The sequence below is a fragment of the Bufo gargarizans genome, chromosome 2, assembly GCF_014858855.1.
Source record: "Bufo gargarizans isolate SCDJY-AF-19 chromosome 2, ASM1485885v1, whole genome shotgun sequence".
Taxonomy (NCBI): Eukaryota; Metazoa; Chordata; class Amphibia; order Anura; family Bufonidae; genus Bufo; species Bufo gargarizans.
This window is the reverse complement of record NC_058081.1, coordinates 238,643,217-238,657,840: the sequence shown is the minus strand read 5'-3', so window position 1 is coordinate 238,657,840 and position 14,624 is coordinate 238,643,217. Positions and strand designations below refer to the sequence as shown.

Sequence of the window (14,624 nt, the reverse complement as noted above, 5' to 3'; positions counted from 1 at the left end):
TAAAAATGTTGTCGCTAACAGAAACTGTCACCATAGTCACCCCATTCTCTTAAACCTATACATGTTATATATGAAAACGATCATCACAAAATAGGTAACCCCTTGCAATAATTAATTTTTGTGTCAGTTTTTTGATATTTAAGAAATAAAAATCTATAATAAAAAAATACTCTTTAATAATAATTAGCAGTTTTATATGTTTGACTACAAAAATTATTTTTGTAGTCAAACATATAAAAAAGCTACGGTCACTAAACCACCAGGTGCACAAAATCACAAAAAGTTGCCTGGACATTCAGGCCTTTTTGGGCCCGGTTATGAAAGGGTTAAAAACTGCATGCAATTTTTGGTGCATTTTTTGCAGCACCAAAAATGAAACACAGCTGTGACATGTAGCAGCAGCCTTAGGCCTCTTTCACACGGGCGTCAGTTTTTTTGCCCGGATAAGAGGCGGGTGTGTTGCGGTAAAAATGCGCGATTTTTCCGCGCGAGTGCAAAACATTGTCATGCGTTGCACTCGCGTGAGAAAAATCGTGCATGTTTGGTACCCAAACCCGAACTTCTTCACAGAAGATTGTTCTGAAGATTGTATTATTGTAATCACCGCTCATGTGCACGCATCGCACCCGCACGGAAAACTCGCCCGTGTGAAAGGGGCCTTAGGGTTCTGCTAGGCTTTGTTCACACCTACATTGGGGATTCAATTAGGAGCTTTTTGTTGCTGATTCCGTAAAAAAAAATAAAAAAAATAAAACAAACTAGTTCAGAATGCTCCATTATATTGTCCGGTAAAATGTCGGGCTCCCTGACATAAAACCACTGGTCCTCAATGTAGTCAATGGGGTCCATTGGTAACCATTTTTGTCTGTCTTGCAAAAGACCCAGTAATGACAGAACAGAACAATGGAAACTTATAAGACTTCAGACACTTTAGACTGCTAAAAAAAAAAAAAGTAAAATAACAAATTCCCACTGGATTTGGGGATTTTCTGCCATTCTCTGCAGATCCTCTCAAGCTCTGTTGGGTTGGATGGGGAACGTCGGTACACAGCTATTTTTAGGTCTCTCCTGAGATGTTTGATTGGGTTCAAATTAGGGCTTATGCTTCACTGTAGGGATGGTATTGGGCAGCTGATGGGCATCTCATCCCTTAAGCCCCCCTGTTCCATATCTTAATTAGAGACAATTGGAGGATGAAGACAGAATGTGGAGGCTATTGATGGCAACCACAGAGGAACAGCTTTTGGGGCAATATTTTGTGCTGCACTGTGGTATTTGGTTCTGCTGGGATGGTATTTTGTTCTACACTATGATATTGATGACCCTTGCTACTTGTAAAGGCCCTGCCTACTTGTGCTGGCTCATGTTATCTCAGTTTGGACATGCCTACCAAATGAGAGCCAATTTTCCATTTTTTCCACGGCCATTTTAAGTTTCCAGTCCTCTGTAGTGCTGCAGTGATGGCTGATATTCTAGACGTTTCTCCCATATGCACACAGGATCTTTGGAGCTCAACCACAGTGACCACTAGGTTCTGGGTCACTCCTCCCCACTTTCAATTTTCTTAGTTTGGTATGATGGCCAGCTCTAGGTAGAGTTTGGTATGATGGCCAGCTCCAAACTTCTTCCATTTAAGAATTATTCATGCCACTGTGCTCTTGAGAACTTTCAGTGCATAATGTCTATTGTCACTGCCACTTCTGTGAGAAGTTAGATGTTCTTCTCTACCTGCATGAAGTTCTTAGTTTTGGTTTCACTTTGTCATTTCCTTTCCTTCTCCCAGCTGTCACCTATTTACACTAATTGTCTCCCTTTATATTCCCTCCCATACTGCCTCACTTTGCGGTTTATACTTCTTCTTGGATTGTGTTCACTGCTGGATGCTGATTCTGCTGATTCCTCAGATAAGTATGTTTCCTTTATTTGTGCTTCCTTGCTAGCTTGATTCTAGGTGACCCTGACTCCGTCCGTATTAAGTGCAGGGAGCCGGTGGTCGTGTCCCCTCACTATTATAGGGTTTTCTGGTGTCACACAATATGAGGTACGTGGACATGCAATCGTCTAACATAGACAAGACCTTTGCATGGGCATAGCAGTCAGAGAGCTCTAGGGGTTTTATAGGGCTCACCCATATGCTCCTTAGTTTGGGATCAAGCCAGTCGGATGTTTATTTATAAGTTCCAGATTTGTGCAACACCATCCGTCACAAATATGATATGCATTGTCAGCTATCAGATCTTATATAGATGGATGTCCTTCCAAATCATACCCAGTGAACTGAATTTACCACAGATGGACTCCAATCAAGGTGCAAAATCATATCAAATATGATCAAGAGAAATGGGAGGTCTCACAACTAAATTTCAAGTGTCATAGCAAAGAGTCATAGTAAAGTCCCCTTGTTGAACTATAAAATGGTTAAAAAAGTAAAAAAAAAGTTTTTTTAAATAAAAAAAAATCCAAGTTAAAAAATACACCTTTTTTTCTATTGAAAAAAAGCTTTTAAATGGAAATAAATTGCAAAAATAAAAACCCTCTCCACATATTTGGCATCACCATGCCTGTAATGACCTGTACTACACAATTGTTATGCAATGTTTTGAACCCAAAAGTGATACCAATAAAGGAAAAGTTATCACACAACAATAAAGCCCCCACACAGCTCTATAAAAAGAAAAAGAAAAACATTTTATTTTCTTTAAATGAGAGTTTTTACTGTGCAAAAGTAGTGAGATATTTAAAAAAATTTGTATGTAAAAATTATTTTTGTACTTGTACTGATCCAGAGAATAAAGTTATCATGTTATTTATGCTGAAAAATTAATGCAGCAAAATTTATAATGTGGCGGTATTGCTGTTTTTCCTGTCTCCCCCAGAAACTGTTAAAGGGGTTGTCCGGGTTCAGAGCTGAACCCGGACATACCTCCATTCTCACCCCAGCAGCCCCCCTGACTTGAGAATCGGAGCAGTTCATGCTCCGAAGCTCTCCTTTGCCCTGCGCAAAATCGTGCAGGGCAAAGGCATTCTTTGGAGATCCGGTGACGTACCGGGGCTCTCTATGGGGCCGACAGGAAGCACGGAACGTCACCGGCACTGATGGGCGGGATTTAGCGCTGCCCTAGACAGTAAAACAGCTAGTGCAGCGCTAAAGCCCGCCCATCAGAGTCGGTGACGTCGCCGAACACACTGCCGGGTGGAAGTTTCCACCCGGCAGTGTTATTGAAAACAAAAGAGACCTTGCCCTGCATGATTTAGTGCAGGGCAATGGAGCGCATCTGAGCATGAGATGCTCCAATGCTAGCCTCAGGGGGGCTGCCTGGGTGAAAATAAGGGTATGTCCGGGTTCAACTCTGAACCCGGACAACCCCTTTAATAAAAGTTAATCAATAAGTTATTTGTACACCAAAATGGTGCCATTAAAATATACAACTTGTACTACAAAAAACAAGCCCTTAGCTACATCGATTAAAAAATAAAAAAAAGAGTCATCTTCAAGAGTTTAAGGGGTCACTGAGACATATCTAAAGTTTTGGTCAGTGGGATCCAAGAACTCAGACCCCCACCAATCATTAGAGACTGAAGCAAGACTAGCCCATGGACTTTTTATGGAGTTACTTTCTTTCCTAGAGTTAGGAGAGAGAGTGCAACATGAGAGCTCTGCTTGCTCCTCGTACTAGCAATCGGTGGGGTCTCAGCACGTGGTCCCCCACCGATCAAAACTTTTAATATGTATCTTCAACCTGGGAAAGTATATTTGTATATGTGTTTCTGCTTCCGTTGGCATCACCATGCATCATTATCTCTCCAAAACAGAATACATACATCTGTGCTGAAACATAACAATGTCCTGCATAAGGTAAATGCATAAATCACATAAATACTCACTGATCATAACAGAAACAGTGTTCACTTTGGGGTTAAAAGAACAGCGCCCTTTCCCAGATTCATTCTTGGAATCAATTAAAAATAGATGGTCCTAGAAAATAAGAGAACATGTTTCACTGAACTGAAGACAGGATAGGCAGGTTATAATTAACTGTGCAACTCACTTTCAATTTTTATCTTTCCTTTTAGCAGCAAACGCGAAAGTATAACAACGATCATCCGAACCTGTACATCAAAATCCGCAGTGATTTAACGTCACTAAATTGCTTTCTAAGCAACAAATCTGCAGCACATGGCTCTATAATAGCCTTTTGTTCATGAAATTATGAATAGTGTCTTTGATATTTAGCGTGACTGTGCAGTAAGAATGCTTCCTGTGACCTTCCATGAAGTGCATTCCTGTAGTGTCAGACATAAAACTAGTACAGAGGGCAGACTGGTAAATGCCACCAATGTCTTCTAATGGAAGGCACAATCATTTAACCAGGCATTATTTATTTTCTGCATAGATCATTCTTGTCATAAAAAATGTTCCCAGTCGGTGCGTAATGTTCATTTTGCCATTTAGAGTGTGTTTTTTTTAAAATATAAGGTTCAATTACATGAATTGTCATGACTTATCTTGTATTCTATATTACTGCCTTATAAATCTTACTCCCCTCTTTAAAAGCTGTGTTATTTAGTTATCTCAGTGGTTAGCACTGGTGCCTTGTAGCACTGGGGTCCTGAGTTCAATTTCTGACCAAAAACATTTGCATGACGTTTGGCTAGGTTTCCTCCGGGGGTCTCCAAATATCATTCTGATAGTTAAAGGAGATTTCCGGGTTCAGGGTATAAGCTGTACTTTATTTACAGACTGCACATTAGTGGAGCATAGGAGCATTCCCTTTCTCCAATGCTCCCCCTTATCGCACTGCATCGCGCAGCGCAAGGCTCTGTTAGTTTTGTGCCTGTGACGTACTGGGCTTTGCATCACTATGCTAGGTGGAGACTTTTGCCTAGTAGTGAGCCCACTGACATCACCGGCTAGGATGGGTGGTCTCTAGTGCTGCCGGAGCCCGTTTTGGAGTCAGGTACTATACAAAGTAGCATAGTACCGGCCTCTAAAACAGCCTCTGGCAGCGCTAAAGAGGGAGCTAGAAATGCTCCTAGGCTCCACTAATATGTAGTCTATAAATACAGAACAGTTTATACCCAGGTTTAGCCCTGAACCTGGAAAACCCTTTTAAATAGGGTTTAGGCCTCTTGCACATGAACTTTTTTCTCTGTTTACGTTCTGTTTTTTTTGCGTTCAGTATACGGTCCGTATTCGTAACCATTAATTTCAATGGGTCCGCAAAAAAACGGAATGTACTCCGTATGCATTCTGTTTCTGTATTTCCGTTCAAAGATAGAACATGTCCTATTATTGCCCACAAATCACGTTCCGTGGCTCCATTCAAGTCAATGGGGCTATAAAAAAAAAACTGAACTGATACGGAATGCATCCGTATGTCTTCCCGTTTTTGCGGAACCATCTATTGAAAGTTTTATGCCCAGACCAATTTTTCTATGTAATTACTGTATACTTTATATGCCATGCTTCCGTTTCCGTTTGTGAGCCGCAAAAAATGGAAACAAAGAGGAAAAACTGAACGGCAAAACGGAACAGAAGCGGAATGGAAACACTACTGAAACAAAAAAAAAGGAAAAACTGATCCGTTTAAAACGAACCGCAAAACACTGAAAAAGACATATGGTCGTGTGCAAGAGGCCTTAGGCTGCTTTCACACTAGCGTTCGGGTTTCCGTTCGTGAGCTCCGTTTGAAGGGGCTCACGAGCGGACCCGAACGCAGCCGTCCAGCCCTGATGCAGTCTGAATGGAGGCGGATCCGCTCAGACTGCATCAGTCTGGCGGCGTTCAGCCTCCGCTCCGCTCGCCTCCGCACGGACAGGCGGACAGCTGAACGCTGCTTGCAGCGTTCGGGTGTCCGCCTGGCCGTGCGGAGGCGTGCGGATCCGTCCAGACTTACAATGTAAGTCAATGGGGACGGATCCGTTTGAAGATGCCACAATGTGGCTCAATCTTCAAGCGGATCCGTCCCCCATTGACTTTACATTGAAAGTCTGGACGGATCCGTCCCAGGCTATTTTCACACTTAGCTTTTTTTAGCTAATATAATGCAGACGGATCCGTTCTGAACGGAGCCTCCGTCTGCATTATTATGGGCGGATCCGTTCAGAACGGATCCGCCCGAACGCTAGTGTGAAAGTAGCCTTAGTCTGTAGGCGTTAGATTGTGAGCCTCATTGTACAAAGAGATGTACAGATGCAGCCAAGCTAAAATTGACTTTGATAATGTGTCACAGTGTTATCTCATGACAAAAGCCATTGAATTCCATTGAAAAAGTCAATTAACATTTTCTTACCATAGTTTACGTAACGCATTACCATCAAGTTTAGCTCAGCTACATCTGTATTTCCAATCTTGTAATAGGCATATAAAACAGAATCTTTAACATTTATTATGATTCAATGAAATTACTATAATAAAATAGCTCTATATATTCCAAATCTCCATAAATTTCAATGTAAATTGTAAAAAAGGATCCATGAATCATAAAGCATAGAATAGTATTACCTCATAGATCATAACTAATATGACCTCATATCAGAAATGAGCTGCAATATGTACTATACCTCAGACCTGCGCCCTCTGTTGACATATGTGCAAATAGGACTGAAGGCTCCACTTCCACAAATGTACAAATGAGTTCGATTGAAGCTTTGAATTACACGTACGAAATTTCCGCAGCCATGCTGGAAGAGTAAAGAGATAAAACATATATTGATTATATAATTCTAATAAATATATAGTGCATTTTACAAAAAGGTTCCCAGCATTGAGCTAGATGTGCCATCAATTTATTCTTTTGGGTGTCTTTCCACACAGTGTTCGTTGGAGCTTTTCATATGGTTTTCTGAGCCAAAGACACAAGTGCATTCAAAAGAAATATAAAGGCTATGGTAAAAAAAAACTGCATAAAAAATTCCAGTGGCTCTTTTTTTCAAAGAGACACTGCGTGAAACCAACCTTATGCTATTAATTCAATATTGATGGTCTATACTCCAAGCAACCCTGCCAATCCACTACTTGAAGAGGCTGGGACATCCTGGAGAGTGCTACGGATCCTCACAGCTTACCAAGCACAGTGTCGTACATTGAATAGTGGTCAAGCTTGGTATCTTGGCCCAGGCCCTTAATTTAAATGGGACTAAACTGCAAATAAGCCATGTGACCAATAAACATGATGTCACTGGCCTAGGAAGAGTTGCCTCCAGAGAACATGTCATCAGTATAAAAATCTTGTAAAACTCTTAACCGCAGGCCATTGTTAGCATATGAATATTCAACTATTAGTCATCTATAGTTAAAGGGGTTGTCCGGGTTCAGAGCTCAACCCGGACATATCCCCATTTTCATGCTCTGATGCTCTGCCTTGCCTGGCACTGGATTGCGCAGGGCAAGAAATGTTTTTGTTAATATTTTTACACTGCTAGGTGGAGGCTTCTGCCTAGCAGTGTTCCCGATGATGTCATCAGCACTGATGAGTGGGCTTTAGTAGTGCCCTAGCCGTTTTACATTAGTGCTGGTGACGTCACCGGGCTCACTGCCTGCGCCTACCTTTACCTATGGAGAGCTCGGTACGTCACTAGATCTCCAAAATAGCCTTTGCTACGATACTCATATCAGCAGAGCTGCCTGGGTAAAAATGGGGATATATCTGGATTCAGCTCTGAATCCAAACAACCCCTTTAACCTGACTACTTGGATATATCAATGATGCTAGATGTTTAATTTGTGAGTATAGACAGCGTTAACCAAAGTGAAGCCTGTGATATCTGCTTAGGTATCAAATAGCCAAGGAAGTCTCTATTTTTGTCATGCATCCTAGAAACGTACATTGACGATATGCTCAGCAGACCCACATATTGTAAACTGCATGTCTCTCTACCAGCTGCAATTTGCCAGGTTGCTTGCTGCCAAGCTGTCACTGACACTGACTAATAACTTGTTTTTTCATGATGATTTGGACTTTAGCACATGACAAATAACACCATTCCATCGTGACCATTCTGCTAAATTTACATGTAATTTGTCAATCGGTTTAGGCAGGAAATTGCTCATATTAGAGACACTCTTTACTTAGGCGTCGCCCTTCTACAAAACCAAAATATGAATGAGGATTAAATTCCTGGAAACATTACACGAGGAAGTATGTGGATGTTCATCTAAGAAGTCCTCTCTATAAATGGAGTGGTAGTGCACATGTCGGGCCCCCACTCCATTCTCTTCTTTGGAACTGATGGATCCCTCTCTAAAACGAAAACTATAAAACTATTTCTAATGTACTTTATTAATCAATTTATTCCCTGTGCGCTTAAGGCTACATGCACACGGCAGTGGTTTTTTGTGGCCTCCGTTCAGTTTTTTTTTTGCGGATCGGATGGTTTCCCATTCATTTCTATGGATCCGTTAAAAATGCGATGGACTCATCCATTTCTTTTCCGCATCTGCTGTCCGTGTTTCCCGTCCGCAAAAAAAGTATTGCATGTCCTATTCTTGTCCGCAATAATCGTTTTGCGGACCCATTGAAGTCAATGGAGCCGCACAAAAATGCAGGATGACCAATGGAAGCCATCCGTATGTCATTTGCATCCTTTTTTTTTGTGGATGGTTGCTGGGAAACCTGTATATATAAAATTTCAAGAATTATAGCCTTCAGGTTTTTTTTGCGGACTGCAAAAAAAAACTGAAGACACACAGAAACACAACCTACAAAATTTGCGGACAAATGGAACGGATGTGGATGTAAAAAAAAAGAGGGACACGGATCTGCTATTTGCGGACCGCAAAAACAACTGTCGTGTGCATGTAGCCTAAAACTCCGTTTTCTGTACACAGCTGACAGCTCAGCGGTGTACGGCATATGGGGTTTGAAATTTGAGAATGGGGCCGCAGCAGCGCAGGGAGTACGGGCAGGAGCGCATGCCCCCTGGAGAATTACTAACTCCTGGCATACCACATGGGTTCCCTGTAACCATGTACTATGCCAGAATTAGTTTAGTGGAGCGGGCTCCTGCCTGTGCCTGCTCTGCTAAGCTAAGATCTGACAGGCAGGACTCTTAGCCTAGCGGAACAGACAGAAGCAGGAGCCCGCTCAGCTAATTCTGGTATAGTACATGTGTACAGGGCAGTGGTGTTGCGAGGGGGGTGCGGTGGGTGCGGGCCGCACCGAGTGACACCAGTCTAATAGGGTGTCACCTGCCGGCCGCCGGAATTCTCCTGACTCACTCGCAAGCACGTCGGCCCGGCCGTCACGTGTTGGAGGGGGTGTGACTACCTGGTGAGTGGCGCCGCGGCGGGCGAGTCTGGACCTAATGGATTGGGTGGTGAGTCACGTGACAGCAGTGACTCACTCACACAGCCAGTCAGACCTGCCACTGCCGTGTCTGAGGGAGGAGGAGGTGTGGTAGGTAGCGCAGAGAGCGCATATTGACTTTATATTTATATTTAATTTAATTTAATACCCCATTATAGTATTTATTATATTTAGGGGTGGTTGGGGCCTCCAGGTCCAGCCAGGTTAAAGCTTGAACAGAAGATGGAAATGCACTTTAATGCTCCATGACTCATGGAGCATTAAAATGCATTTCCTGGAAATGCAGCAAACTACATAATGGAGGGCAGTGTGGGGGCAAATTACTTAATGTGAGGCAGTGTGGGGGGGCATATTACTTAAAGTGGTTCTGCACTTTGTTTTAACTGATGATCTATCCTCTGGATAGATCATCAGCATCTGATCAGCGGGGGTCCGCGGCCTTCTCACTGTTTACCGCTGGCCCAGTTTCATCACGACTAGTATCAACTGGCCTCGGCGCGTCCAATCTCCATTCAAGTGAACAGAGCTTAGCCCCGCCCACGCTAGGTGATACTAGTCGTTACGTCACTGGGCCAGTGGTAAACAGTGAGAAGGCCGCGGCGCTGCCTTCTCAAATAGCTGAACGGCGGGGGTCCCGCGTGTCGGATCCCCGCTGATGAGATGCTGATGATCTATCCAGAGGAAATTCCATGCACGGTGATGTATGATGTCATCACACCAGGCTGACGTAATGACATCATCACGGGCCACGCGAGATTTCGAGCTGGATCTACAATCAAGATGGCGGCAGCCCCGGCTCTTGATGAAGGTAAGTATGATTTTATTTATTTTTTATTTTACACTGTGTTATTACTGTCAGACGCTGCGATCACCTATGAACGCGGCATCTGAGGGGTACAATGACGGGGATTGGTACAATCATTGCATCCACTACTTACAAAAGTATACACTTCGTGACAAAGTAATCACAAAGCAAATTGTTTTGCAAAATTCAGCAAAGTAGCCAAATCATATTTTTTAATACTTTGCTCATCGCTAGTAATGGCTATAAGGATGAGAAGCGGTACTAGTGATGTCACATAGTGTACTGGGTCTTCAATAACACGTTTGCCTGCTTTAGGACGGCTAGTCTCATGACTTCATTATCTAACCAGATCACTTGGATATTTTCCTGTACAGTCAATGGCCAATCCGCCCTAGATTGTCCCTTTCCAAGCTGAATACAATGCTGACAATATTTTGTCTGATTACTGATGTCAGTTAGCAAGTTCCAGATTAGACAACGTGTAAGGGACTGCAGGAAATGTTGCAGTCCGGAATTGTTGGGGACTTCCAGCGTTATGTCAAGCAGGTATTAGTAACGGCAGACAAGTTTACATTTCTCTTCTGAAGTTAAACAGTAAAGACTTTGAGCCGACATTACAGTAATATGATGTAAGCCGTCTGCTATTACTGCACCATAAAACCTTAACAGTTTATCCTGTGTATTTCCGTGGGAGAATGACTTTTCTATACTGAGCCCTGTGAGGCAGGTTATATATTCATGTACAACCAAAAAAAGAAAGTTCATGCGCCGATGCTTTTCTTTGCCTTGCGCTAAATCGCACAAGGCAAAGGCATTTCTAGGAGTTCAAGTGACGTACCGGGGCTCTCCATGGGGCTGCCAGGAAGCCGAAACTGATGGGCGGGCTTTAGCGCTTCCCTAGCCAGTAAAAGGGCTAGGGCAGCGCTAAAGCCCGCCCATCAGAGTCGGTGACATCACCGAACACTCAAAAGAGCCCGTGCCCTGTGCGATCAAGCGCAGGGCTAGGGAGCGCATCGGAGCATGAGATGCTCCGATGCTAGCCTCAGGGATGCTGCCGGGGTGAAAATAAGGGTATGTCCGTGTTCAGCTCTGAACTCGGACAACCCCTTTAATATAAGCATGATGCACCACCCCTTTAATTCTTTAAAGATTCCCTCACAAAGTTATGAGTTATTAATAAATAATAAAAAAATTGCACTTATTATTTTGTTATCTTGGTGTCTCTAGTTTTTATATCGGGCATTCCGCACAAACCCAACATAAAGAGACTTGTGGCATGATCTACTGGATGCTTTATGAATATAGCACACACAGGAGGCACTCTTTGTGCCTATGAGACTGCAGTCCGCTTTATTTCTTGTTGTAACTGCATCTTTTCATAAAACGTGTTGAAAAAAGTTAAAAGTAAAAAGAACAACCTGACAGTAATGCCTGGTAACTGGGACATAATAAATGCATTGTACAAAGATCTGAAGTGGTTTCCATCTGTCTTGCTATATCGGGCCAGCACTTACGGCTTTTGCTCTCGGTAAAAGATCTGTAGTTTATCATGTGTCCATTCATGTAAAAAACATCTTGTCTCTACAGGGAGATATTCTGAGCTGCTATTACAAATAAGGACACCTACCCAGGGAAGATATTGCAGTTCCGTTATTGCCTTCTCCTGAAGAAGCAGTTTTCTAAACCCAGTGTGGTTTACATGTAATAACAGTAACACAATGTGCTAACATGCATACTATTAATATTAATAAAAAATTACATATTAATATTCATAAGGATTAAAGACACATTTTATAAGCGTTAAGTCAGGAATTACCAAATGCCATCTGCTTCGCCTGATGAATGTACATATTAATGCATCAATTATGTGTACAGAACTGGATTATAACTCTGTGGAAATTAGTGCTCAAATGCTATCACTCCATGGGGGATAACTGGTAAAATCTACGCCCTTTATTTAATGTTCCTTTGGCTGCCGAGGCCTCAACCTGACTCACAGGACAAGCATTCTCCTCACTGACTTACTGTGGGATCTTTGCCAGCCATCTTGCACTCTTCAACTTTGTTTGTAGAAGCCGGCCAGAAAACCTGATTGCAAACGAAAAAGAAAGAACACACGCAATATTATTATGGAAAAATAAGCCATGTTTGTCTTACGTATATCTTGTTGCAAACTTTCATTATATTTGAGAACAGCTTATAAAATGAATGTAATGAAATCTTTATTTTACAGACATTTGTATCAATATGGCTGTCTTCTCATGGTCTGTATTACAGAGTAAATACTAATCTTCGGAGAGTCTCTCTTGGTCATGCAGACATTCAGCATGTGCTGCTTTTAGCCATTTTGCAGTTTTAAAACACCTGTAGGGCGTCATGTACTAATCAGTTGTTTTTGGCACAGAAAAGTCTAAAATTGTATCCCAAGTTCCTTTTGGGACAATTTGCAACTTTTAGCCATTTCTGAAAAGCTAAACACTTTTTCGAAGTAGGAGGAGGTGGGCCATGGGCAGGAGCTCCACAGACCAGCACATGGTGCACAATACACCAGAAATCTATTCCAGCCACTGGCTGTAGTAGATTTCTGTTCTGGCCAGGGGCGGATTGGGGCTGTCAAGTGTTATGTACCTGGCTGGCGACCACAGGTAATCCACCGATTCCTGAATTCAACTCTATTGCCATCATGACTGAGGCAACTCAGTAGAAGGACAGAACGTGGCAGGTGGTGCTGACCACCACAGAAGGGCAGCTTCTGAGGAGGAATTTTGTGCTGCCCTGTGGTTTTTAATTCTTCTGGGGCAGTTTATTGTGTTTCACTCCAGTCTTTGGTTCTGCTGGGGTGGTATTTTGTGCAGCAATATGGTATAGATGGTCTGTGTTGGCCCTGCTTACTGTCAAGTTGGACCTGTCTACAACATGGGACCACTTCTAGTTTTTTCCTAGGGCCACTTTAAGTTCTCAATCCACCCCTGGTTCTGGTGCACGTACAGCAGAAGATTTTTCATTAAATCATGGGATAACCCCTTTAGGGCAAAGGCTATAAGCTATATTTATACATAAAAAGTCTCATTCACAATTTTGTGAATAATGCCATTTTGGTCAGTATTTTGCATCCTTTACTTAATGCATGTTTCCATTATACTTTTTCTGTGCTTTGGATATTAATGTAATTTTCACTTCAAAGTGTCAGTCACCTGCGTATGCTGACCTATTTAGTAGTGGCGTATTAGAGGGAGAGGTCTTCTCAATTCGGCATAAACATATAATGCTATTGTAACTAACTTAGATATTGAGAGCTTATAGAGTGTCCCCTATAGCCAGTGTCTGAAGAGGTGATGTATACACATCAGCCATCAGTTACTGGCGAGGGTGGCAGGGGAAGGAGCTAACCCACATCCACATGAAGACTCACTGTACTGTAAGACGATTCATTCTTAGGTGCAGGTTACAGTTAAATCCTGATTTTGTGCCTTTTCTCTAGAGCTGCATTCAGACTTCTGCATTATTTCTCATTTTCCAACATTCTTTAATGGCTCAAGTCAAATCCTTCCACATTCAGACGAGCATATATTTGTTTTTGCATCTGTTCCGCAATTTTACAGATTGGATGCGGACCCATTCGTTTTAAGGGGGCCGTAAAAGATGCGAACAGCACACCATGAGCTGTTCGCATCCGTAATTCTTTTCCGCGGTCCCACAAAAAACATATAACATGCAAAAACGGACAAGAATAGGCATTTCTGTCGTAGAGCTGGCTATTCTGTTCCACAAAATGTGGAACGCACACTGCCAGTATTAGTTTATTGAGGATCTGCAATTTGCGGACTGCAAAACGGAGCCCTTACTTACATTTTATTCCTCTAAATTCATTGTAAATCCCTGTTCATTCTGAGCTAAGGAGTTTTGTGCGCAGGACTAATAAATGACTTACAGCTATCCGTCTATGCACACCCACACAGGGAAAGTGGTCAGTCACTGAGTAGACCACCCACATAACTCCTTGGCTCAGGATGAAGAAAATTTTATATGAATAAATTAGAATTTTACTGAGTCTTTTACCATAAAATTATATCAACCTGCTCAGCTCCTCCTGCTCTATAACCTGCTGCCTGCAGACTGGACTACATTTTTATGGTGATAAGTCCTCTTTAATGCTTTGTATGTACAGTTACAGTGAATTATTCACTGCGGAAATTCCAAGATGCTGGACACTTGAGAACACCATAACAATTGTATTACCTACCTACCTTCTTATGTACCTATAGTACATTATCTGTGTAATATTAAAGGGCATCTATCAGCCGATTTGTACCTATGAAACTGGCTGACCTGTTACATGTGTACTTGGCAGCTGAAGGCAGTAAAAACTTCATTATGCCTGGTCCTGTTAATCAAAGTACTTAGGGCACGGCAGTTCCAGAGAGAGCAGAACATCTAGGTGTAATGGTAACGCCCCTGTTGCTCCTAGAGGCTGATTTGCATATATTAAAACACAATTTTTCTCAGCAAAA

The 14,624-nt window shown here is 42.3% G+C and overlaps 1 protein-coding gene across 1 annotated transcript in view; it reads right to left on the bottom strand.

The window, feature by feature from the left end:
• The window catches only part of SEMA3C (semaphorin 3C), a 179,571-nt gene that overhangs the window by 72,500 nt on the left and 92,447 nt on the right, over positions 1 to 14,624 (bottom strand). Inside the window, exons 4-6 of the mRNA XM_044280127.1 lie at positions 12,139 to 12,201; positions 6,565 to 6,684; positions 3,886 to 3,976 (exon numbers count right to left, since the gene is read on the bottom strand). Coding sequence (XP_044136062.1) covers positions 3,886 to 3,976; positions 6,565 to 6,684; positions 12,139 to 12,201 — 274 coding nt within the window. The remainder of the gene's footprint in view (positions 1 to 3,885; positions 3,977 to 6,564; positions 6,685 to 12,138; positions 12,202 to 14,624) is intronic.